Source organism: Liolophura sinensis, chromosome 6 (genome assembly GCF_032854445.1).
Source record: "Liolophura sinensis isolate JHLJ2023 chromosome 6, CUHK_Ljap_v2, whole genome shotgun sequence".
NCBI lineage: Eukaryota > Metazoa > Mollusca > Polyplacophora > Chitonida > Chitonidae > Liolophura > Liolophura sinensis.
Window position 1 is genome coordinate 68,823,152 of NC_088300.1, and position 27,741 is coordinate 68,850,892.

At 39.3% G+C, this 27,741-nt stretch overlaps 3 protein-coding genes across 3 annotated transcripts; 1 reads left to right on the top strand and 2 right to left on the bottom strand.

The window, feature by feature from the left end:
- Positions 1 to 8,957: 8,957 nt before the first annotated feature.
- On the bottom strand, positions 8,958 to 9,659 carry LOC135467469 (uncharacterized). The gene has a single exon (XM_064745243.1). The coding sequence runs from the start codon at positions 9,657 to 9,659 to the stop codon at positions 8,958 to 8,960; it is 702 nt and encodes a 233-aa protein (XP_064601313.1).
- Positions 9,660 to 14,507: 4,848 nt separating this feature from the next.
- On the bottom strand, positions 14,508 to 15,981 carry LOC135467470 (uncharacterized). Its single transcript, XM_064745244.1, has 2 exons — positions 15,896 to 15,981; positions 14,508 to 15,039 (listed from the first exon to the last, which is right to left on the bottom strand). Exons 1-2 carry the CDS (start codon positions 15,979 to 15,981, stop codon positions 14,508 to 14,510), a joined length of 618 nt encoding a protein of 205 aa, XP_064601314.1.
- Positions 15,982 to 26,254: 10,273 nt separating this feature from the next.
- LOC135468770 (uncharacterized) lies at positions 26,255 to 27,349 on the top strand. Its single transcript, XM_064747186.1, has one exon. The coding sequence runs from the start codon at positions 26,586 to 26,588 to the stop codon at positions 27,276 to 27,278; it is 693 nt and encodes a 230-aa protein (XP_064603256.1). The 5' UTR covers positions 26,255 to 26,585; the 3' UTR covers positions 27,279 to 27,349.
- Positions 27,350 to 27,741: the final 392 nt, after the last annotated feature.

Sequence of the window (27,741 nt, forward strand, 5' to 3'; positions counted from 1 at the left end):
TCTCTACCCACCGGTGAACTGCCATTGGAGCCACCATCCTTTGCTCACGTGCTCAGCGTCTGTTTTTTTATCCGCCTTACTACCCCTGGCATGACTAGTGTTTGTCACAACCATTATATAATACATCAACGCAGCTTGCGATTTCGCAATACTATACATCTTATGCTGATGACATAGTCGCCAGGAATCTCAGCACTCGAGATGGGGAGACCGTTTGATGCACATAAGCTAAAACTGGCTTAGATGTAGACAGACATATCTCGTTTGCCAACTATAGTGTTGCATGGGCTAGAATGAGTTAATACCAAGCCTTCCCAAGAATCATTATTACCACTGGTACTAATTTATCTTTCTGGTATACAGATCCGTCTTAATGTTACTCTACCACTATAGATATTGGTTAAAAAGTTAATGGATTAAAGTGCTTTGTTTTATCAACGACTTAGAATACCGATGAGTTCAAGGATTGCTTATCCATAGACAAAACAATGTTATGTAAGTTTTTGAAGAAAAAAAATAACATCAAACAGTCTAAATCAAAGAAAACGAATAAGCAAAATTGTGAAAAGCAGTCTGTCGCGTTATTTGGATGTGTACATGGCAATGTTATTCTTTTTTTTTTTTTTTTTTTTTAGAATTGATGCATCCCAATATTGTCGTTGACATGAGAGAGGTCTACAAGAGAGCGTTTATAAATGTATATTTGAGAAGATATTTTTGCTGCTCCGTTGATGGTGGGTGATAACCTATATCTTTAAATTGTGATACTAAAAAACTCCATGAGTTCCGGATACCAAAGTTCGTCATGGTATATACTCTCAAAATATCGCAGATTTCACAAAATCTCGAAATCAAAGGCGATATGAAACGAAAACAAGCTCTCTATATATTTCATGATTCACAGCGTGCAAACAAGGTCATTGAATCTCTGAGAAGATTTCATGTTACATTTAATTGAGATAAATGGCAGGTCTGTATCAAATTATGTGCTGCTCTTTTGATATACATGCGATAGTGGATCGTATCCTGCTTCTAAAAGCATCCAGTTGCGTCTTTCTCTGCGACTGAAAACGGGCAAACTGTGAAATGAACAAAAATGCTTGCTATGAACTGGAAAAAATGTGAGAAAAATTGTCAGAAGGATCGCCAAGTATCTGCATGATGATATCATCTATAATGATATCGTCCATGGGCCAACGTGCTAAGGGGGTACTGATGTTTTTTCTTATTTGATGGCGAATATATATCCTAAAGGTACTTAAGAAGTATCCAACAACAGTGACACTTTCGTTCCCATATCTGCTGGTTCTGTTTCACTTGAATGGAGATGAAAGTAAAATATTTGCGACCAGGGTACCTATTCAGAGCTTACATTATATAGGTTTAATTTGTTGGCGTATTTATCGTCTTAGGCTTCTAGAAGGTTCTCCAGTTATACATATAATATGTTTTTGTAAACATCTAGATCTTGTACATCTCTTAGACACCCCTGTGGGAATTTTGAATTGCAGTCTAACAATAAATTGATAAAAGGGTAAATCGTTGTTGTTAGATGTACCGTGTGAAAACAACACTGTTCGTGGTACAAACAATACATAAAATGTTTGGATGAATCATACGTTTTGTTTGTAACCGAAGTCATACAGCTGTTATTTGTACTTGTTTGCGATGAAATCAGTGGAAACGTTTACTACAGATTGATTGATTGATTGGCAATGTCGGTGGCATCCCTAGGATGGCGACATTGCCAACAGTAGGCCTATCATTCTTCAGTGCTTGGAATTTTCACCAAAATAACCTCCAAGCCAATATCCTTCCAAACTAATTATGTACCAGATGAGAGGTCCCAAAGAGCCAAGAAAGGATAATTATAGAGACAGTCCTGTATGATTTTTAAGCGGACGTGACTTTCTTCATCCCTTCTGAACCAAGAGGCTGCATGAATTCACTTTCCACCTCCCATAAGCTGCTTGCGATAATCTCGCTCAAAGATAAGCGGTATATTCACCAAAGCCAGAAACTTTTCGATGTTTATATAAAAGGCACAGTAGTACTCTATAGCTGTTAACTGCTGGACGTTGTCGGTTTAGTGACATATTCTGACGGCGTAAAACACAAATTAAACAAATAAATAAATCAAAGGTTGCCAAATAAAGACGCGCAGTGCATCTCTGGATATTTGCAATAACTTTGTCACTGATCTCGTCCGTGTTGTGTTGACAATCCGCACTGGACTCGTACAATACCTCTCTGTGATGTACAAAGCACTTCACAATAACCTAATATATACCTGTAAGGCATCTAAACATTAGGTGGTATTATACAATATACCTGTCTACCTCACAATCAGTAAGAGGCTAAAAGAGTTGGTACAACAATATTCACTGGTGTTGTACAGTAAAAAAAAAAGGCTGACAATCAATGACTGACTGGTATTATTCGCAGGTATTATATAGTGCCTGTCTTGCTTATTATCAACGATCGACTAAAAAGGCCGGTATGGCCTCCAAACATTTACTGACATTGTACGGTACCTGTCAGTCTGACAATCAATGATTGTCTATATATAAAACGCCGGTGCAATCCAAACATCCACTGGCGTCTAATTATTCACGGACATCATACAGTACCTGTCTTGCTGTCGACCATTGACTGACTAAAAAGCCGCGTTAAGACATCCATACATTCACTGATATTGTGCAGTGCCTGTCACACTGACAATCAATGGTTGACTAAGAAGCCGCGTTAAGACATCCATACATTCACTGATATTGTACAGTGCCTGTCAAGCTGACAATCGATGGCTGACTAAGAAGCCGTGTTAAGACATTCGTTGGTATTATATAGTACCTGTCTTGCTGATTATCAATGATGGACTAAAAAGGTTGGCGTGGCCTTCAAACATTTAATGACATTGTACAGTAACTGTCAATCTGACAACCAATGATTGACTATATATAAAAGGCGGGTACGGCATCCAAGCACACCACTGGTGTTGTACAGTGCCTGTCTAGCTGTCAATCACTGGCTGACTAAAAATGCCGGTACGACATCCAAATATTCACTGCATGGTTTTCTATAGTGCCTGTCCAGCTGGCAATCGATGAATGACGAGAAAAGACGGTACGGCATCCAAACATTTATCGCATGGTTTTATACAGTACCTTTCAGGCAATCAATGACTGGCTACGGCATCCAAACATTCGCTTGCATTGTACAGCAGGCCATCAATGGTTGACTAAAAAGCCGGTACAGCGTCTAATTATTCACGGACATCATACAGTACCTGTATTGCTGACGACCATTGATTGATTAAAAAGCCGCGTTAAGACATCCATACATTCACTGATATTGTGCAGTGCCAGTCACACTGACAATCGATGGTTGACTAAGAAGCCGCGTTAAGACATCCATACATTCACTGATATTGTACAGTGCCTGTCAAGCTGACAATCGATGGCTGACTAAGAAGCCGTGTTAAGACATTCGTTGGTATTATATAGTACCTGTCTTGCTGATTATCAATGATGGACTAAAAAGGTTGGCGTGGCCTTCAAACATTTAATGACATTGTACAGTAACTGTCAATCTGACAACCAATGATTGACTATATATAAAAGGCGGGTACGGCATCCAAGCACACCACTGGTGTTGTACAGTGCCTGTCTAGCTGTCAATCACTGGCTGACTAAAAATGCCGGTACGACATCCAAATATTCACTGCATGGTTTTCTATAGTGCCTGTCCAGCTGGCAATCGATGAATGACGAGAAAAGACGGTACGGCATCCAAACATTTATCGCATGGTTTTATACAGTACCTTTCAGGCAATCAATGACTGGCTACGGCATCCAAACATTCGCTTGCATTGTACAGCAGGCCATCAATGGTTGACTAAAAAGCCGGTACAGCGTCTAATTATTCACGGACATCATACAGTACCTGTATTGCTGACGACCATTGATTGATTAAAAAGCCGCGTTAAGACATCCATACATTCACTGATATTGTGCAGTGCCAGTCACACTGACAATCGATGGTTGACTAAGAAGCCGCGTTAAGACATCCATACATTCACTGATATTGTACAGTGCCTGTCAAGCTGACAATCAATGGATGTCTAAGAAGCCGCGTTAAGACATCCAAACATTCACTGATATTGTACAGGGCCTGTCAAGCTGACAATCAATGGCTGACTAAGAAGCCGCGTTAAGACATCCAAACATTCACTGATATTGTACAGTGCCTGTCAGGCTGACAATCAATGGCTGTCTAAGGAGCCGCGTTAAGACAGCCATACATTTACCGGTGTCATATAATGCATGCTTAGCTGAGGGTCGGTGGCTGACAATGTACATTTGTTCTAGACTTGTAGCCTTTGAATTAGTATGGTCGAAGGCCGTATTTGAACCTGCACCTCGTGTGGTCTAGACTAGGTTGAAAGACCAATGCCCTTAACTTTTATATCACGGCCCACTTCCACTTTTGAATTGTTTTTGAGGGTGTTTTATTCTCAACTGATTAATATCATTACCTTGAGAAAACAAGTCTTCAGAATGTTTGTGCTAAAGACCTATTCACAAAATAACAATACAACTGCATTAACAAAGATTTCTGGAAATCTTACACTGGGTTGTAAATAAATTGAAGTAGATAACATGTCAATTATCTGGACTTTACACTGAGATTATCTCGGATTATTTTGTAAACACACGAATACATGACACAAAAAACATTCGGTTGGAAAAAAAAAAATTTAGACGGTGAAAATTAATACAAAGGCAACAGCTGTCTTAGGTTTGCCAGAAAAAAAGAAGACAATACTGTATTGGTTTGATTAAATAGTGTTGCATAATGCTGTACATTAGGTATTTAGATACATTATGACGCATATATCTGTTACGAGTAATTTGGAAAAACAAATATGCGAGGTTTATAATAACTTTATATACGCCAGAAATGACACTCAGTAATTTTGGCTTACAATAAAATTACTATTATACCCAGGAGACTAACTAAATAGATTCTTGAGGAGAATGTCGGGTTATAAATCTTGCAGACCGTAAGTGACTATTGCCTTATATAAAACATCACCCTAAAACCACTTTCTTGCTTTTTTGCAGAATTTCTTTAACAAATAAAGAAACTGAATAGTAAGACTCATCCTAGTTGTTGCATGTCAGCGCAGCACAATAACCCAGGATCTTCTCACCAGTGCGGCCGGATGTGAGTTCAAGTCCAGCTCGTACTGGCTTCCTCTCCGGTACAAGAGAAAGTCTGCCAGCAACCTGTGGATTGTCATTCGTTTCCACAAAAATAATGGCCGGGGTCGAATTAGGGAAATTTTCTGGAGCCCGACTTAAAACTCCAATCAAATCAGTAATACATGAATTTGGAGCGATGGGTTAAGTGGTGATATCTACTAATTCTTAAAGGATACATGGGAAAGAACTAAATATCTAAGGTGATCTAAGTTTAAAAAAATTGTTTATTTTTGAGGAATATTTTATATCTTTAAATAAGCGGTCCATTTTATGCTTATTTTTCGTCAATGATCGGAAATTTTCATAAATGACATCATCGATGAACATACTGCGTTACAGGCTTAGCCCTTCGGACGCGTCCTTCCACATAGTTGTCGTCACAGCTGCAGACTACTTCATTTTTTCTTTTTTTCTTTTTTTCCTAACCTGGCCATTAGGGCCTTAGGAAAACTATACCCTTAAATCCATTTTTATGCCCCATTAGGAAAACTCAGAAGTTTTTTGTACATCCTAATATATATTATGACACATCCTAAACTGCATATTAAGAAAAGAAAAGAAAATGTTTCATGTGCCCTGCACTTTGGGCTCGTCCTCGGTGCATGGTCTGAATTGATATTTTAAACGATGTGGATGGACACATGAGCAGTGCAGTAGTGAACTGTTAAGTGGCGATACGTGACACGTGTTATGTTTTAGCAGGCTGAATAAATAATAATAGTCCGAAAATATGACGGTTTTTGTATTTCTCATGGGGTTCGTGTAGCAATCAATAATATCCATTTGTGTGCAGTGTTTTCCTCTGTGGGCTATACACGTTGTTTTATATTTGGTAATCATTAATTATGTTTTTCTGTTCGTATGGTGGATAGTAGAATTCAAACAATACATTATAAATCTGAAAAGAATGATGCCCCGTTAAGTGAAGTCTATAGAGGTGTGAAAACTTTTATGTGTTAGCTTCCGAGTGCTGCGTTAGTCAGTTTGACCTACTCTTACCACTGTATAATCGGCACAGTCTGTTTTTAGTCACACCTGTCGGGCAGCATTGTTTCTGGATATCGATCAGCTTCCCTAAAATCAATACCGGTACATTTTCATAGGAGACCTTGCCGAGCCATAGGACGTCCGTCCACTATACATAGACATGTTTCCCTCTCGACATCAATCAATGGCGTGAAATGACGTTAAAAATGGACGCACTCTTTTATGCTATTTTTAAATATGGTTGAAACCCCAATCGATGAAGAAGTCAAATAAGTTTTATCTTCAGTGCCAGCAAATACAACCGTTTTAATATACAACGCGATTTTAAGTGTGTATTTTAATGTATTTTCTTAAAGTATCCCCGGTTTCCCGGACCAGCAATAATGCAGGCCCTGTTGTGTAAGTGAAATGTTCTTGAGTATGGCATTAAACATCAATAAATCAAATAAATAAATAAATAAATGAATAAACAAATACATAAATAAATGATAAAGAATCCAGAAAACAATAGCCTCTTGCACATCTAGTTAAGGTATCTAAATGTGTATGCCCGTCCTTTGATACATGTATGCTAATATAACCGTTTATATCATCGATAGCAACATTTGCTGAGGTCCAAACGAAGGGTAATGTTGAATACATGTGTTTTCAAAATTTGCGAATGTAAATTTGGCAATAGCGACGTCATGAACAATCGCTCTTTGTGAATGGATACATGTTGTTACTGCAAAAAGCTACAATGAGTTAAAAGTTTTACAATGAGTACAACTCTTTTGTAAGAAAATATGGACAGAGCGTTCAAAATCTCTGGCGCTCTGCTTCATGATTGTGTCTAAATGGCGCTAGTTGCCGAGTGTAACCGTCTGTCTTGTAGACAGCTTTTATACAGACCAGCATGTCATTCTGTCCTATTTACGTACTTTACAGTACTTTCTTAGTTCTTTGGTAATTTGTGTTAAACCTTTGCCTTGCGATTATTGACCCGGAACAGCCATATTGGTTGACGGCTGGTACACGAATGCCTGTTTCAACGCATAGATTATACGAAGTATAAGGACGCGCTGTTTACACCACGTGACAGATGTGTATTGTTTTCAAGGGGCTATGCATGGATACAAACTAATAATGATATTTACTGTCCCTCGTGGTAGATGTATGAAGGTGATGTCGTTTTACCAAAATAAAAGTACCACAACTGTGACGCCCAAGGTGTCCGCTGCACAAAGTTCAAAATCTTAAGCTTCTGTACAAATTAGAATATACGAAGGCGGATGCCCAAATTTGCCTGAAATTATAATACCCCGATCACGATTTAGTGGTCAAATTTTTTATTAATCTGAATTAGGCTAATCCCAAAACAGCTTTGTGAAACATCATCCAGTTTTCCGTCCATTGTAGTTGTAACAGGCAGTAAATATATATACTTTTAAAAATGTAGACGATAGTCTACATAGAAGATCCACAGGTATGAATGTTCACTATCTTTAATTAAGCAAACAGTTTATCAATATTAGTGAGACATGTGATGAAGGGAACGAAGTGCGGACGACTTTCAGTCGGTCTGATGTATAGAAAATGGCGGACAAGTTTGAATGAAAATCTCAAAATGCGTATGATGCAAGATGCGTGCTCGGTATTGGGTGTTTTTGGACGATTATCACGACATGTCGTTGGCAGCCTAACTGTACTCTTCGTCATTCACATACAGTCGTATTTTTAAGAATATCCAGACAGACGTATCTTCTTTTCTTCATCACGGTGTAAAGATGCGTCATAATCTGCGTATGAATACATTCTGATAAGATTTACCCTAACAAAAGCAGTTTATACATCGTTCTATTTTCATCCGCGTGTTTAATTAATTGTATTAATTGATACACGCCTTTTTCGTAGCTATATGTCCCTATTCATAAAAGAACAAATCGATATTATTCTTTTAAACCAGGTTACAGGTAAAGGGACTGCAGTGCGGCTGCACCGGAGAGGGAATGTCACACACGTCATTTACTGATCCAAATTTGGTGACAGTGTAAATTATTCTAATAATTTCAGCAGTCAAGGGATAATATACGATTGTGAATGACCGTCGAAACATATCAGAGCTATTATACTTACAAAGGAACCATGCTTTCCCGATTTTATTACCATTTCTTTAGTTACTGCTACGGATTAGTCTACGTTTGAGAGCGCAGTGCTCGACGATTAGACTGAAGAAGCCCTATCTTACGGCCCATTAGAATCGTATTGCTTTCCCAGTGTGCTTCTTATGAAGATTCCAGATGTTTGTATCTGCTTATGAAAACATCTTGATACACATATATTGACTGACGCGCAGTATCACAAGAGAAAAAATGTGTATGTGTAGGCCTATCTGTCTGCCTAGATACAGGGGGGACAACTCTGTCTGCTTTAAAATCATACCCTTCGCAATGTAGGCCTACCAGTTCACAAATTTGGCAGGTGTGTATGTTGCAGATTTCTTCAGATATTACTCAGTACGATTTTTTTCATCAAAGAACAAATGACCCACCGACCTTTAAAATCTTTGAAGATACATCCTTATTATTTGCAAATAGAATTAACAACACAACAATGATATGATAAGACATTGTAAATAAAAATAACATTCAATAATATGAACGACAAACCATGATGACCGGTCCTGACATGGGGAATTTTGTAACGTCCATAACTCTTTTCTGAGCGTTATATGGTATATTCTAACACTGTTGCATATGATGGGCAGTTTTCTTGAAACCTCACATTAACGGATACCTTCTCACCGTAACCGAAGTATCGTTTGTGAAGAAACACTTTACCGGACCACTCATTGCTTTGTGACGACATTCTCTCAAGTTCTGTCCATTCTTGATCAATCACCACAGACACCCCCGAGGCGTTAGGAATGGTCAAGCTGAAACTGACCTCAGTGCCTGCTTTATCCGGGCCGATGTCCGTAGGAGAGCGTAAGGCAAAACCTTCCCGCCATTCTTTAGATTGTCTGGGGTAGGGCTTGGCTTTTTTGCTGATTCTCGCACACAGTAATAGGTAATTGTAAACGTTTTCCAGGCCTGATCCGCCGGCTTCGTCATGCACGGGTTGAGCGAAAATCATGAACTTCCACGATCCTTTCCTGGGTAAAGTGATGTTGAATTTCACAACTTGTTCGTCTTCGTCAATTTCCTTGTAAACGTACTTCGACCCATCTCTGCCCGTATCAGCATTCTGCAATTCGAAATCCATTAGCGTCGGATAGGTGTATCCTATTCGTATTGTCACTTGATTCCCATTGAAAAGACGGATAATTGAGTTCGTATGGCTAAATATGTCTAGTTTGAAAGTTTTAAACTTGGCCTGGGGTCCGAGAAACCCCAGTGGTAGCTTTGGCATAGGGGGAATCGTTGGCATTTTGCGCTGATTGTTATCCTGAAGTTATCAGAGTGGACGGGCTTCTCAGTAAAAGTAACTGTTTTACGTCGTCTGTATAACTCTCCTAGTTCGTATACATATATATATATGCTGTAAGATTTGAGTAAAGTTTAACCTATTTCCTGTGTAGAACACACACGTCAAACACTGACCCGCTGAGGACGTGCCTTTGGCAGACTTGAGTGACCGATGAGCGTTTGAATAGTTCGGTTTTGTCGCTTAGCACAAGGGAAACATGACTTTGTGTTTGTAAGACTCAATTGGTTGTTAAACGGCTTTGAAAGTATATTGTATTCAATCGAATCACGACTTTTTTCAATCTGATCCGATCTCCGTGCTGTTCGGAATGTGTGACCTGAAGACAAGGTCGCTGGTATTCTGTGAAAGCTTTGACGTATGTACCACTATGGCTGTTACCTTGATTTTGGTTCAGCGCTATTGAGCAGAAGTCAGTTAAACAGAGGAGTGATGTATTAGTTCTCCAGGCCAGATCGGATTAAGGTTATCTTGGTTTGTTATCATGTCAGTGGGTTAAAAGGTATCGATGGCACTGAATCAAGTATATGCGGTTATGAAGAATATCCTACCTAAGGCCCGCTATCATGAATCACAATCACAAAATAACATGTCAAATTTAAAAGAAATCATCTACTATGAAGAATGAAGGCAATTAATCCCATGCGAGAAAACATTCTGTTGCAATAGTTTAGTTTTCCGTGCAGATGAATATATTGAGGTTACAGCCATTTTGGTTTGAAACAATGTTAGTAGTATGGACCTCCAGCGCAGTGGACTGAGCTATGATCCTCTCGCCATTGCGGTTGCTGTGAGTTCAATTCCTTCTCACATTGGCTTTCTCTACGACCTTCGTGGAAAGGTATACCTGCAACCTGCGGATGATCATTCGTTTTCCACGGGCTCTGCCCGGTTTTCTCCCTCAATAATGTTGGCCGTCGTCGTATAAATAAAATATTCTTGAGTACCCCTACGGCGTAAAGAGTCAATGAAATAAAATAAATAAAAATTTATTATGGGTTCAGTATGGGTTAGAATGTGTAAATGTTAAAAAGTATGTACAATCATGAAGTTTATTCTACTTTACAGACATGCTATAATGAATCTCCAAATCGTCACTTCATTTATTTGCTTTAGTGTGAAACGTTCTGAAGGATGGCCCACTTCAGGTGCACTACAACAATCCACAGTCTCACAACGTCATGTCATATTAGACACTTGTCTAATAGAAATCCTCATCTGTCATGAGGAAAGGTTTTCTGCATTGTACTGGACAGGTGTATTTACTGTATATACAGTTATAATGTTCTGCCATCCAGGTGTGTCAAAGTCAGTTATTCTAATTTCAAGGGAAAGTCTAATTCGACAAGAATTTTTCATTGCGAAATTACATATTAACAGCTTTCTGATGGAGCTTCTCATAAATTCTTTCTCATTTTCTAAAGCATTCTGAAAAGATGAATATATATATATCCATAGTTTAGATTTGTAATGGATTTTAGCCAACGTTTCCATAATTGCATTGATATCTTTGTACCACGAAAAAATGTAAACGTTGTTACTCGTTTTCACTGCCTTACAGTTGATCATTAAAACACATTTATGACTTGTTGAGCCCAGTGTTAGCCGTACTATTAAAATACAATTTAACAGCAACCACTGGTATACTCCCGTGATGCAAATCGCTATAGTGTGTTAGATGCAGCCATGGAGTGCGATAATCGAGATCTGAGAGACAAATGCAATAAGAATTCTGGACAATGATGTTACAAAAAGACATGATATAGATTGTTGCACAGTGTGTACCTTCCAGAATTCAGATGTTAATAATCATATTTTATTATCACTCCATAGAGACGGTTTAAATAAATACATACATAAATAAATAGCGAAATTCCAAGTAGTAATTTCCTCATAATAAGGGAGGTAACTCTTCATATGAGTTCTGACGCGTGGTCGCAACCATAGGAATGAAATCGTATCTGATAGGAATGCACCATACTGAATAATTCATCAGTTTTATCGATACAGTGCCTAACAAGTACATCCACAGAAAACTTTAGACAAGATACAAATAAAACTAATTGCAGAACAAGGCTACGCGTTAATATATTTACATATCTAATTAATACCGACAATTACATGAAAAGTCAAATGCTGATTGCTATTCAACACCTCGGTAGATTATGTTTCTTCACTAATCCCACTCACGTATTACCTTACTGATTTTTTACATTTGATGATAGAAGGGTTAAAAAGAACACGCTTATCTACAAAGAATGTGTTGGATTTTCCTCTACATACATATACATGTGTCTTATGTTATATAATAAATACTTATTTGTTTAGTTTGTTTAGTTAGTTTGTCGGTCACATAAAGTGTAAGACTTCGGCATGGAGAGCAGACTTAGTGCAAGGGTGACAATGTGATAATTAGCAAATGGTGGCACGTAACCCAACCTCATGTCAGTTTGTGCTTAGGGTTTCATTCTAATTTTTTCTAACTGCTTAAATAGTACGACCTTGCACGCTACTTAGAACCATAGGTTAAATACAATTACGTAAAAGATGCAGTAACTAATTTCACACGTCACTGTTCAAGAGTTACTCAAATGTTGTGCTGTCATCTTTCAGCATTCTTTATACTATGTATCAAGATAGCATGTCTCCTAACAACACCCCGGTTTCCGTGCCGACGAAGTTAAGATTATAAGGCATGATGTGCCGTAAATGCTTTGAGGGATAATATTTGGCCTGTATCCATTAATACTCAGGAGATTACCCAACGTGCAATGCTTCATATACTACATCAGATGCTTCCTAAGTGTTACAAGGAGATGTCCTTAAAGTGATTTCAAGAAAATGTGGTAATTCATCATTGTAATGCACTATCTGCGGTAAAAGCTTTCATATGAACAGAGGTCTAAAATCTGGCTATTTTTTTAAAATGTGATATGCAATGACATATTAGTGGAGCGAAGGTTACATTGCGTGAACAGTAACACAAAAGTCCTCGCTTGTCACATCAAGTACTGAAGCAATCGAATCAGTGGTAGGCTGAAGTATATTAAAAGAAACTTATAATAAGGAGTTTTAATGGGGCTAAAATCAGCGGCGATGTAATTTCATATATCTGAGCAGCGGAAATATTATAAGTTATAATTGTATTTGATAATAAAACCATCATTTTGTAGCGGAATTTGCAACAATAAGCGTCTCTGTCTTCATCTAATATATTCTGGTTGTCCCACGCTTCAGCGGTGCGGAAGGAGGTAAGGGTATTAATTTGGGCCTGTACGGCTGTCTGTTCGTCTGTCAAGGTTTGGTTTCCCTGATATAACTGCTCTAAACAATTGTCCAATTTTGATGTTACAGAGTTGTATGCAGGTTGAATTTGTGGAACTGTGGATAACCAGTCCGATCCACGAATAAGTTTTTCACATTTAAGTAATTCCGTGATTCTCATTTGTCGTATGCTTTTATTAGATGTTTTGAAACTCGTGTTCTTGGTGATATTGGTTATGAGTCTCGCGACTATCGGCTTGGAACGCCTTTTTATGGTTTACGAGTGGTATACGATGTCGGACTTAGCGGTTAACTGCTCCAAATATCCTTTGTTCTTTACGTTCGTTTTTAGTGAGCTATGAGTAGGTCTATACTACATGATAAATACTACTTGAGTGGAACGAGAAGATTTCTTCCTGGCAAGAGTAGTAAACGGGTGAAGTACTTTATCTTATCCATCTTTCATATTCATATTTATATGTTGACAGTTTTGTAAAGATGAATGGTATGGAATCAGGTGTGGATCAGATACTTTCATCTGAAGTAGCATTATCTGCTGGGTACACTTCAACTGGATACATGATATGTAACCATATGAATCCATGAATGTGTACATAAACTAATGAATCTATGAATCAACCCACGAGTGAATGATTGAAACAATTAATCGATCAAACCACGAATCAATCAATCCCCGAACAAATAAATGAATCAAACAATCAACCAAGTATTTCATCAGTTAAGATCACTCCCAAGGTACATGAAACATTGCTGTGATGTTTAATGATACGTTAACCCCTTATCCAGATGGTGTCACCCCAAACACCGAGGAATTGAATCTAGCGAACCATAAGTATCCATCTTTTGTTACTAAGAGATAATCTGGTACAACTCAAATAAGGTTGAGAGGGTTGTCAAATCTCAAATGTTCCCACTCGAAACCCTTTCCTCCATAAAATAAATTGAAAGAGGTTTGCAAAAGATATCACAGATAAGCGGACTGTGTCGTCATGGATGAGATATAAGCCCATGCATGTACTAATTCAACATAATATAGTGCATGGCATACAGCAGAAGCATAACCCCGAAATAGTCTGAGAGGGAGCATTTCAAAAATAACATTAACATCGCTAGAAATACACACACACACAGAATACTGCTATATAATGCGACACAAACAGAGTAAATTGTAAATACTTGGCTAAAAATACACGAAAATATTTATTAATCACTCAAGAGCCTGGGTTTTCTGACTACTCTGCTGGATTCACTCGATGCAGTTTTACATGCTCGAAACAATATAATTTCTTGTTTACACTGTCTATGTTTCTGTCTGATCTTCCCATGGCTAAATCGTTCTGTGGTGAAATGCCGCCATCTTTTTTTTTTCATCTTAGGTCCTCTAAAGTTCCATTGGAGACTTTAATGAAAGCACCTCATTCCTTTAGTGTAGTCTTGCTCTTTTCGACATTCTCTAAACTAGGAAAGCAAATAAGTTACCAGAAGCTGTCAGCTTATATACAAATGTCAAATGGTGTATTCAAGAAGAGTGCTGTATGAGCCTCCCTCTGGACCGTACAGAGCGTTTAGCGTCACAGAGGCGTTCTTTCCGTAATGATTACGCAGTACCACATTCCCGGACCATTCGTCGTCGATCTTCATTAAATGAGTCCACTGCTGTTCAACAACAACAGCCACTTTGTTAGCGTCGGGAATCGTCACACGAAAGCGGACGGTCGGCCCGCTGACGTCACCATGTAACACCATCGGCTCCTTCAAGATGCAGCCGTCTTTCCAGTCCTTGAACTGGGTGGGGCGTGGGTAGGCGCGCTTGGTGACTTTCACACAGTGGATCAAGTAGTTGTAGACTCCTGCCAGGCTCTTGCTAGGGTCGGACTGAGGAAGTGCGAAGATCTGGAACTTCCAGAATCCCTTGGCGGGAATGGTGATATGATAGCTAATGGTGTTGTCCTCCAAGTTCGTCTGTGCAAACACACACTCGGACCGATCTTCCTTGGTGTTCGCTTCGATAAGAGAAAAAGTCGTCTTTACTGGATCGCTGTAACAAATTTGGATCCTTAATTCATTACCTTCCCATTCTTTCATGTGAATCTTAGCGTCCGTGTGGCTGAGGACGCCCAATCCAAAAGTCTTGAACTTGATTGCGGACCCAAAAAACCATTGGGCAAGGACGGCTCCGCGACTGACGCCATAGTAAAGGTTTACCAACTTGTTCCAGTTATAGAACTACATCCACGAGACCTTTTCTCAGAGTAGAAAATATTCTGTTTGTGACAGTACCTTTATACCCAGCAAGGCACATATTTAATAATACAAACTGGGGCGAGGTTATGTTGAATGAGCTAAAAAAAAATATATTTATATGGAATTTAAGATCGAGTTTGGTGGTCACTCTAGGCAATGAAAGGGACTTGTAACGCATTTCCAGGTCAGATCCCAATTTGTAAGACCTGAAATCGACACCCTAGGTAACGATGAATTATGTGTGACATGTAGAGCTACGCCTTCCCGGGCCGTGGAATGTCTGGTCGTTACAGGACACCGCATGTAGACCCATGAACTTTAACACTGGTATAATCTTCAAACAAGCGATGTTGTTATAAATTGCTTTATTAATCTTTAGTAAATAAACTCTCAGTTATGTGACCTACGACCCATTACTCCTGGGTAATATTATATGCATATAGATGGGGTAGTGTTATGAGTCGATCTCTTCAGATTCATACCACACACTTGACACGCCCGACACTTGATGTCTTTCAAGTGACTGGTCATGAGAGATAGGTGTGGAGAGTGTGTGTGTGTGGGTTGGGGGGGGGGGGGGGGAGGGGTGGAGGGGTCAGTGGGGAAGTTAAAGTGTCATGTACACACACACCAAAAACACAATCACTCACTCTCTAGCACCACTGTCAGCATTTAACCTCTCCCCTGCATAACTTGAATACATTTGTTGTAATAGCCCCACACTGCTGATCCTCATTCTGACCCTAGCTGTTAACGAATCCACAAAGATTTATTTTTTACTATTTACTAATTGTATGTTGAAAACAACAAGCATGTTTTCAAATATGCTATTGCTTTGATGTTTTGACGTACACAAGTGCAGTTTTTGACATCGTACACTGTTTTAGAGATTGTCATTAAAAAAGCTTGACTCATGCTTACATGCTCTGTACTTATAATGACTAACAGGTTTACTCACCGGCACTCGAAAACACATTATAAAAAACTATAAATTTTTATCGTAACAAAATTGACACGCATTTATTAGATGCAAGCGATCGTCTTCACTGACTCATACCAAATTGTATTTTAATATAGAAGAAAACTTTAAAAACGACAAAGAACTGAAAAGAGCACATTTTTTTCTATCTGGTGGTGCCTGCTGCATAATTTTGTGATTTTTCCTCGCCATGCACGTAAAGCCTGAAAACGATAAAGCTGGAATAATTCTTATGCTGAGGGTGTGTTAACTCGGAACCTACGACCAACATTCCGGTTTCTCCATCGTCAAGCGGAAAACGAACTGTACTGTTCGCTACATCCTGGGAAGAAGCGTTCTAGCGGAAATGTGCGAACTGCATTTCGGCGATTTCCGACGGCAATTCTCCTCCTAACACAGAAGACTTCGGGACTAGTTCTTAGGCAAAATGGAGTCGCCCACAGCGGATTTTGGCGCTGACTTTATTTATAATTTGTCAACTTGAGGTACATATTAGAATTTTTATGGCATGCACCTGCGAGGAAATGCATACTCTTTTCAATGGTATTTGTTTGATATATAAATTTTCTTCTCCTTTAACAGAGTCAAAACACAAAAATACTGACATTCGTGTGTAAACAAAGAAAAAAACCTCGGCGAGAAAATGTGTGCGGCTTAAACGCCAGAACTATGTTCTAATCGAAAGCGTTTCGTGGGACCTCATGATCACCAATCAGATTTTGTAGGTTTATATCTGACAATGAATGCAACAACTAAATAAAACAACACGAGCATTTTTCATGTTGCTTTCGGCATTTTTCTCTAATGGTGTAGCAATGAAATCACGTTACAAAATAATGTACTTATACATGTGCACGTTGTAAGGTGCACTATTTTATTATTATTTGCTCGAACTCTTGGCCTTTTAACAATGTTATTTGCACACATAATAATGACTGGAATTCGTAAACATGTATTATTTGTCAACGTAACAGCTTGGGTGCAGGGGGGATACATGTATACATGGACAAAATAACAGAGAATGTCAAAAATGTCAAGAATCCCATATAGTTGTGTCTCGCAACAGAAACTGCTAGATTATATGATCAGTGTCGACGTGAGAATGAAGAATGGTATTATATACTGAAGTTTTCCTGCCATTGAACATGCATTAGTTAATATTCTTGACCTGACTATCTGACACTTAAGCTATGTGTGAAAGGTCGTAACTTTGTTGAGAAATATATTGCCTGTCACAGTTCAAACACGGCAAGTAGCAGCAATAAAATCCGTTTTATACTTGATCGTTCGAGTACTTACGTATGAGTCAGTTATACTCCATTTATTTTCTAAATTCTAGAATCTCGGAATAAGGAACTTCTAATAGCTATTCACACGCCGAGTTTATTTATGCAAATAAATGTTTTTAATTATTTTCTCCCCATGAAATTTCCTGTGAAATATCGTTAAAGTGTTTGATAACTTTACTAGTCTTTGTGCTACGAATCTGCACAAATCTGTTCCATAAAAAACTCACCTTTTGTCCTGCACAACTTGCAAGGAGTATCAGGGGCGTAGGAAGCAATTTTAAAGTGGGGTGGCCAAGAGTCCCCCCCTTTTTTTTTTCTTTATAACCGTTATATCTCTGAACCAATTCAAAGGACACTCTTGATGATTTCATGAGGGAATCTATCAAGTTTTGGGGGCTTTTCCTTCCAACAACTTTATCAGCTTAGTTTCGATGACTATCAGCATTTTTTTTTCACCTCTGTAACTTTGACATTATTAAAAGGAAACTTATAGACTATACGTGTGCCCTTTAAGCTTTCAACTCTATACTTATTAATTTGCGTAACTTTAGCAACAGTTACACCCACATGTATGGACATTTTTAAAACACATATGCTATTTAAAGCATCTAAGAGTGATACGCAGAACTCAGGAGTGCTTCAGTTCCACTGCTACTTTCAGTGTTTTGTATCGTTCAGTCACCTTTAGAATGAAACCTTCAGGAGAGCTGACTGAATGCTTGAATTAAGATTTGTGGTTCTTTTGTCAATATTCAGCTCTTGGTTCATGTCAGAAAGTTTATTATGCGGTATTAAATTTCCTCACGAGTGAACAGGATATTTTGCCTTGCGCCATTTTCATTACGCTGTGTAGTACATGTATGAGACGTTACGCTTCAGTGATTCACATGATTATGTTATTGGCGTTCAATGCCGAGATACTTTTTTACTGATTTGACTGGGCAGATTAATGCAGCGTCCATGCAGAGTAAACCATATACTTGACAGACCTCCAGACCATACAACGGTCGGATAGGCGAAACTTGGATTCGAACTCACGACCTTATTGTTTTAGAAGACACTAATTTTTTATGAGCGACGTGATATTGAAAGTGGTTGTAAAACCTGGGTATTCCTCTAGATGAGGAATGAATGAATAATGTATGAAAAGGATGAGAAAATGCAAGAATAAATGAATGAATCAATCAGTCAAACTCCAGTCAACCAATCAACCAATAAATCAATCAATCAATCAATCAGTCATCATCATTTAATCTATCGGTCGAGCCTATAGGCTAGTACGTCCAGTACGCTTGAGGACTACTGAAATAAAGATAAATAGTCTGTGTACTGAGACCTAAACGGTATGTGTAAATCATTCCGTTCTGAGTTGTCACAAGCTGTTGTTCGCTCACCCATGGCGTGTTTATTCGCGGGTGAGTTCGGAATCAAAAGTTTGACCATGCATTTCAGGGTCGTGATTTTGAATTTTTGAAACCATGTGAAAAAACTCGATTTCGCCCGCACTTACTTCATGCACACTCGTAATTTTGTATACGTAGCGGTATCATATTGTAACTATTGTCATGTTCGCACAATATTCACGGTCGATCCGGTAACAGTTGCGAGAAGTGCAGCGTTGTATCGGGCTGCATACCTGTTACATAAAGGAAACCGGTGGGATACATATGCTGTCGTTACGCACAGATGTGATGAATATTGTGATATAACACGAACGACAGCATACAATGAAATTCACGCGCACAGTTGTATAATAAACAGTATATCATCTGTATTATGTATAGAAGGTCATTTTATTTATGTACGCCTTGTGGTCATCGAGTTCTCCGCATACAAATGTCATCGCACCCTTGCGCATGCTCCCAGAGGAAGCAACTAACATATATGAATATGTATACCGCTTTATCGGATGTATCATCCTAATTATTTCGCATTATAAGTGAACGAAAATTGCAATGAAATGAGGGGACATATTAAAATTAGTTAATTACTTGGTATTCAAATTTAACATGTGTTCCGTTAAGTCTTTTTTTCCATTACAGGTGCAATGAGATGCTATGGCAATATATTTTACACAATCTTTAAATCTCGTCTGCTTTACTTGTGGCAAGTTATAAAAAATCCTGATGTGCCGCTGACAGGTGAATCATCCATGAAAAAGTTCTCCCCGGGGACAGCCAGACCTAACAAGAGAGGTTACCAGCTTTTTTTAGACAGGTCCTCTCCTATCCGGTTTTTAAATTGTTTCCTCCATTCTCTAACAAGTCCGTCGTCGCAAAGCGGAAGTTTGTGAGCCCCTGACATGATTTTCTTTTCAATACTGAGCAATGAATCAGTGTAACTCATACACCTGTTTGCCAAGAATTTGAACCAATAAAAATGAGGCTAACCCTAACAGATGGCGTAACCTTCGGGAGACCTCGTACACCAGACATAGTTCTACCCATATACATTACACTGAACATAATCTGAATTCACAAGTGTATTGAAATTTAAGCCGGATTTAAACCATGAAAGCAGTCTATCCTTATACAAAACTATTGGAACTTACGGTCAGACTAAGGATATATCGACTTGATTGTTAAATGTAGCTACACTTTTAAACAATCAGCTAAATTTCACTTGATGAACTTCGGACTTACGCTGCAAAAGACTTCACGTCGGTTCGAGTCTACGCAAGAATCTGCTGTTACGCGATTGAGGTAGAGAAAAATGTTAAAACTGCGACACTGGCCTCTGGACAAATCAATCACCTTTCAAGACTGGTTGCGCTTGTGCAAGAAAAACATTGTAAATATGGCCAATTTTTAAACTACATCATAACAAGAATCAATGATCAGACAACGATTTATAATTGTTATGAGCATGAATATTTTTCACTCAGTCAATTTAGAAACAGAAATACTGGCTGGATGCCTTATAATATAACATTGCTGAAAACTGGCTGGATGCCTTATAATATAACATTGTTGAAATCTACAGAGCGGGTGGAAGTAAAAATCATGTATATCATATATTTACCTCGCAGATAGTGCTATCAAACATATCTACCGAGGTGTCCAAAATGTGCAGTGTTTCATATTTTACAGTATTTCAAACATCATCCCCGATCTGGCCTGGTATACATATATACATATACGAATGTCAAATATTGCCAGATAAAACACATTCCTTTCCCACTGAATAACGCCAGTCCACAGAAAACCGCCTCCCAGGTCCGCATCACCTGTCGATCTTTTATATGGTATACTGCAGTAAGGTAGTGTAGGAAGATCCCTTATCGTCACCGAACCTGGCGTTGACAGTGACAGGGACGTTACGTCCGTAATAATCCACCAGTTTAACGTTCCCTTCCCAGATGCCCTGTTTTCAGTTCATCCTTCAGATGGTTCCACGGCTGTTCGTTGTTGACACATACCGCGACGTCATTGGCTTTTGGCACCATTAACCTTGAAGTGAACGCTTCCGCCGCGGACGTCCTTGTGCAGGATGAGGGGATCGTACAGGTAGCAACCATCGCTCCATTGCTTGTAGCGTTTCGGATATGGGTAAGGCTTGGCGATGACTTTGGGACAATGGAGCAGATAGGTGAAGACGCCAAGGAGTTTCTCACCTTCTTCTGATGTTGGCAAAGCGTACAGTTCTAATTTCCAGAAGCCTTTTTCCGGTATGGTCACGACGAACTGAATTACCTGCTTGGATTCATCGTTCTGTATAAAAACAGTGTCTTCAGCCTCCTTGTCTTTGTCTACGGACTTCAGTGTGGCCAAGGTTCTCACGGGTTTTCGATAGCCAATCTCGATTTGAGCCTCGTTTCCCAATCAATCGAACCTGAGAGTTCTTGTGACTCTTGAGACTCAAGCCGAACTCCTTTAAACTTGGGATGTTTCTCCAAGATTGGTAATGCTCGGGAAATCATCAAAAGACATGATGGCAGTCTATAGACCGAACAATACTCTTAAATATACGTGCAGCCGAGATATGCTTGTGTAAGAATGGCGGCAGTGTACGATCGCACCTTGTTCACCCGTACAGCGACAGTCCCTAAACTGCCAGCCCTGGATATGAGTCAGCCGAAGAATGTCACCTCGAGTGTATTCAGGTATCCGCCCCGACAACTGTTTCCTGACTGGCAATGACGCCGACCTATATAGTCCCGCGCCGACACAAAACCCACTCACGTTCTTATCAGTTCAAATAAAACACCATCGTTTTTCTATACCAGTACTCTCATAATACACACAACGCACAACTAATTTAGGACGTGTTCGTTCAGGGAATTCTTAACTAGTGCATTTAACCCCGTGGAATTTCTTATAGAGGAAATATAAGAGAGATGACGTTTCCCGTAGATCACGATGACGCCGGCCATTTATTAGCTCCATATACTCCGGCATTTCTTCAGCACACGTCAAGCGAAGTTGATGTATAACAGGTTATGACCCCGTTTAGCACACTCGTATAAAAAGGAATAGAACGGCGACAATATGCGTGAAAGGCAAGCTCATTCAGGTGTAAACTAATACAGACGTAGGCAGAAAAATGGGAGTTCGCCTTGTACATGAGTGATCTGACAGATAAAGGTGAATAAACTCATGTTAAACGGAGAGTTTGCAAGTCCTTGATGACAGTTCAAGTGATAAATCCTGTACAGCTTTAGTAATTTATGGGGCAGCATACAGTTACGTTCTCTGACACACATGGAGTATAAAACTCATTTACACGTGTAAGTAAAGTAGGAAGATGACAAGTGACCATAACTGCTAGCGTGCAAATAATTATCTTTTTTCGTTCAAGGGCCAGCATGTATTAACAGTTTGTATCATACAGCAAAGGCATTAATTTAAAGACAACAGTAAGTTTTTTTAATAATCCCAAAATCTAATTGAAACTACAGCATTTTAATGAACAGAATGGGAGTAGTTCAAACTATGAGAAAACTTCAGGCAGAGATTCAGCTTATTGTCTTGATGACATAAGATTATCTGTTTAAGCACCTGAGAAAATTTCCATTAACTTCAGTTTAACTGTGCCGCTTTAGTTTAATCATGACTGGCCTAAGGCAATAAATTAAGTGAATATGTACAGATTTCTATAGTATCCATAACTGATATAAAAATGAACGAAAGCTACATTAATCTGTAAACAATTACCCCTTTATTCTGTGTTCAGAGGATTATTCCTGACACGATTTAGACATTGGATTGTAGACAATTACACCTATCCGCGGGAAGTAAGTGTCAATAATCGATGCAGCAAGTCACCGCAACAAACAATTAAAACTTGAGTAAACCTTATTCAACACTTTTTGCTGTAGAGTTTATTTATACAATTGTCAACTAACTGAAAGCACCTTGTAGATTAGACGTGTAAGTATAAACATGCACAAATAAACAAAATGCATGCAGTTCACGCGGTCTTTGTTCAAAGGGAGACAATCTCAGGTGTGGGATTATGTGCCGTGGAAGACAATAAAGGAACAGTACCTACATTTTATTAATGTCGTGTTTCAATGGTCCAACAGATTTCTTTATCGAACGAGCGAAATAAATTATGTCTAATCATGCCATTTACGATAAATATCTTGTGCATTACATTTTCAGCAAACGACATTTATGACGGCCAGATCAGCAGCACACCAATTCGTGCACATTCTCAACTTACGCAGCCCGGTCATAATACTTCTTGATCTGGATCTGCTCTGCTCTCAATTTGGAGATAAATGCTACTTGTCCATCCTTAAACAAGTGTGATCAGAATTATTGTATGGGGGTGGGGTGGTAGTCACAGGTATTACTGTGGAACTGAGAAGATTTTTCGGTGGATACCTTGTAAGTTATAGTGCCAAGTCAGCCTGCCCTATAGTGTTCGCTAATTTGTCATTTGTCACAGAATTTCTCACCGAATACAAATAAAAGCTGCTATAGAAACTAAATAGGCTGGTTCAGAAATAACCAACAACTTATTACCTGCATGGATTTTAATGACGTTGGGGAAAAAAGACATTGCAAATACATTGCAAACTTATTCTGTATATTTACGTGAACTGTGTTGAACATGCCCAAGTTGCCCAAGCGGCTTAGAATCCGATGACTAAGACTATGTTTCTCTATTGTATCAGAGTCATCTGTCATGAATAATGCCTTTACCTTATAATGTGAGGCACTATACATCGTGCCTGCAATTGAGTGGATTAGTATTCAAGGCATTACTCGTTATACATGTATGCCATTCAACAGCTTAATTATAAGGATGGAGGAAACCGGAGTGTATTGCAGACAGTTGGACAAGGGGTAATGTAACACATTCCGGATGGAGGAAACCGGAGTGTATTGCAGACAGTTGGACAAGGGGTAATGTAACACATTAAATGTTGTGGAGTAGTAAATATGGATGGAAGAAACCGGATTGTAGTGCCGACAGTTAGACAAGAGGCAATGTTGTAACACAGTAAATTTTGTGGAGTAGTAAATTATGGATGGAGGAAACTGGTGAGTGAGTGAGTGCTTGGGGTTTAACGTCGTACTCAACAATTTTTCAGTCATATGACGACGAAGGAATCATTAGGGTGCATGTACGTGTAATGTGCCTCCTTGATGCAGGACGGATTTCCACCGCTCTTTTATTTAGTGCTGCTTCACTGAGACGACTTACCGAAGGCAAGTAAGCCGCCCCGCCCGAGCCATTATACTGATACGGGTCAACCAGTCGTTGCACTATCCCCTTCATGCTGACGCCAAGCGAGGAAGTTACAACTTCCTCTTTTAAAGTCTTAGGTGTGACTCGATCAAGGATTGATCCTGGATCTACCGGATCCGAAGCAGACGCTCTACCAACTGTGCTATCCGGGCCGGTGGAGGAAACTGGAGTGTAGTGCTGACAGTTAGACGAGAGGCAATGTTCTAACACAGTAAATTTCGTGGAGTAGTAAATATGGATGGGGTAAACCGGAGTGTAGTGCTGACAGTAAGACAAGGGTAATGTTGTAACATTATTTTTGTGGAATACCACTCTTAACTAAATAATTACCATGCAAAATTTGTATTTTCAGTATTTTATTTCTTAGGCATATGTATGACAAGATAAGTGTTGAAAAATCCATATGATTTGGTGCGCTTATCCATTTGTAACAGTTGAGATTACGTGGAGATCCATCTCCATATGGACTAAATATGTTGTATATGAATATGTCATGAATGAGTGTTTTATGTATCGTGTGTACGTTATCATGATCAATAACTTAAATGACCAATCTGTATCTGTCTAAACTTCTAAATCAAGGTCCACTTCACGACACGGTTCCCCCACACTACATACATGTGTATACAAATAAGGATACGGTAGCGGTAGGCGGCTTCTGTGGCCTGGTGGTTAGCGTGCTAGCGCAGCATAATAACTGAGCAGCCTCTCAACAATGTGATCGCTGTGAGTGCAAGTTCAGTTCTTGCTGGCTCCTCTCTGGCCATACGTGGGAAGATCTGCCAGTTGACTGCCGTGGTGTATAGGTGAAATATAATCTTGAGTACGGCGTAAAACACCAGTCAAATAATAACGTAAGTAAATAAATACGGTAGCGGCTGCAAACAGTTACTAAAAGGGCAAAATGACTTCGTCGAGTCGTGAACACTGTACACAGTATATACGTCATGTGGACCTACATGTTCTTTGTCATCATGATCGAAGAATATTACACTTACAGCTTTTCAAAGGAGAACATGTGGTTATTTAAGTATAACGACTCAAGCGAAATTCGAGGCTGTACGACGTGTGCGTGTCAAAACTGTTTTCAAATATTAATTAGTAGTTTCCTGGTTAAACTGTGTACAGAGCGACATGGGTATGGAATGAATATTTAAACAGGTGGCTAGTAAACGGAGCTTTCAACAATACACAGATATATATATATATATATATATATATATATATATATATATATATATATATATATATATATATATATATATATATAACCATGTCTTTAAGTGTGTATGTTGCCGTGTTTATGTTCCCAGACGTTATGCTCCTCTCCTAATCTGTCAAAGTTTGATACGTTTAAGCTCTCTTTGCACATTCTGACAAAAAATCTGTCCTATTTACAGATGTTTATTATATTTCTCTAATTATGTGTAAAAATGAAGAGGAATTCTACGTGTTTTGCATTTAGAAATAGAAGTTTTAGGTAGAACTTACTACACTTTAAGGCGCAGTAATATTTTAAGCCTAGTGGTCTCTTCACACTTGAGTGAGTTTATACAACTGAAATAATCTCTATTACAGGCACTAGGCCGTCTTAAGCCTTAGGGTATAGAAGAGCAATGATCACGGGAAAGCCCTGGATGCGTTTGACTATGAAGAAATCCGTTTAAATGTCACACTAACTCTTCAGAGAAAACCAGATATCCCTGGGCTTTAGTGAAGTTCAGGTATTTTGTGTGGTTTTGTCGTGTAAACAGAGTGAACTGCAGCTAAAGGTCAGGGTACAATGGGTAGGACGACTTGTGAGGATCCATTTGGGTGGTACTCCGAGGATTAAGGTATATACCCAGGGCTACAGAAACCAGCCGCTATTCTTGCACTCTGCAGCCGTGTGCACGTTCTTATAGCTTATATAAACAGGGAAGGATATATATGCTACGGTGCACCTAGTTCCTTTATACACAATATCTCTCTCACTCTCTCGTTCGTGCACGAACAAGCAACACGTGTATGCGCGTTTGGTATCAGCTACTGCTACTAGAGAGATAAAACTTTCCAGCTGGATACGACGCCTGTATACTAAGCAGCTTCCGGAGCTAATGCGTTGGTTGTAATCCACCAGGATATATATAGCCTGCCTGCCCCTCCGCAGGAGTGTTTGGGATACCCTGCTGGCCCGGCTGCAGTGAAGCTGAATCATAGGGATTACCTGTCGTGTTTTCTAGATCATTCTGTCCTGACAAGTCTCTAGACATCTCAAACAGCGTACAGCAGCCTGCAGTGATAAAGGACGAACTGGGATTCTGGAATCCCTGTCATTGACAACTATCAAACCAATACCGCCAAGAACACTTCGGAAACTTTTGATTCTCAAACATGGCGGGATCAAATCTGATGCTGCCGAAAATGGCGGATGGATTCCTTGGACCTCAGGCAAAGTTTGAGGCGTACGGATTGAGGACGATGAGCCACCCAGAGCCTGTTATAGTGTTGCCTGGAAATGAGGTGGAGGTGAAAATGGAACGCACCCAGCCCATGAAAATGATGGCAAAGCTGGTTCCGTACGGGATTCCTAAAGAATGCGTGAACCACGTGCTGATGAGTGTGGACGAGTCGGGAACGATCGTCAGCTTTAAGGTAACTATCCCTGGCACTGGCTGGTTCAAGCTCAACATCTTCGCCCTACCACCTTCCGAAGCAGGTCCTAAACTACTGGGTGTTTACAACTACCTCATCAATGTCGAGAACATCTCCATCGAAGGTTACCCTTTCCCCAAGCAGCATGCGCAATGGAGGGACGACGGATGTTACGTGTGGGAACCATTGATATTACACGCCGGATTCCGTGTTCCGGGGGTGCACTTTAAATACCGACTTCCGAACGCTGCCAAAGCGGCTATTCGTATCGGAAATACCAATGACTGGATTATGTTAGAACCAGGCAGTGAACGAGATGTGTGGGAAGGTAGCGGAGATCTCAACGGAAACTATGCCAAAGACACCAAAGTTAAATTGAACGTTAATTACGGCGGAGCGAACTGGAACACACTGCTGGAATACACAATCTAGAGTTCATGTAAACTATAATTTGACTGCACCATTTATTATTTCAAACCGGTCGTATATATATATATATATATATATTTATGATGTCCAGTAAATAATTAAGCCTATCTATTTTCTAACACAAGGAATGTTATTTTGTAAATCGATCGACTGTGTTATGTCATTTGGACTTCGTAAATTCGTCAATGCATAATTAAGTATTACTTGGGTTTGATTTTAGGGTTAAAAAGTTGAGCGTTTGAAATGAGCCGTTCGAGTTTCGGATTTCTTTTCTGTTCATCGTAAACGACCACAAAACCATGTTTAGTCTTTTTGGTGTTAGAAGTGAATGCTTTGTTCGATTTCTCGTGTTTTCAGTAAGTTTTACATTTTATGCCATATATATCCATAACCCCTTTTGCCCGCGCGTGTATGCATTCCATTTCGCACAGTAATTATATGTACTTTCTTTTGTTGATGCATGTGT

Coding starts and splice junctions, on each gene's coding strand:
- LOC135467469 (XM_064745243.1), bottom strand. CDS start 9,659: ATGCCAACGATTCCCCCTATGCCAAAGCTACCACTGGGGTTTCTCGGA.
- LOC135467470 (XM_064745244.1), bottom strand. CDS start 15,981: ATGAGGATCAGCAGTGTGGGGCTATTACAACAAATGTATTCAAGTTAT. Junction 15,040..15,895: donor GCTGACAGTGGTGCTAGAGA/GTGAGTGATTGT, acceptor AATTTGTTACAG/CGATCCAGTAAAGACGACTT.
- LOC135468770 (XM_064747186.1), top strand. CDS start 26,586: ATGGCGGGATCAAATCTGATGCTGCCGAAAATGGCGGATGGATTCCTT.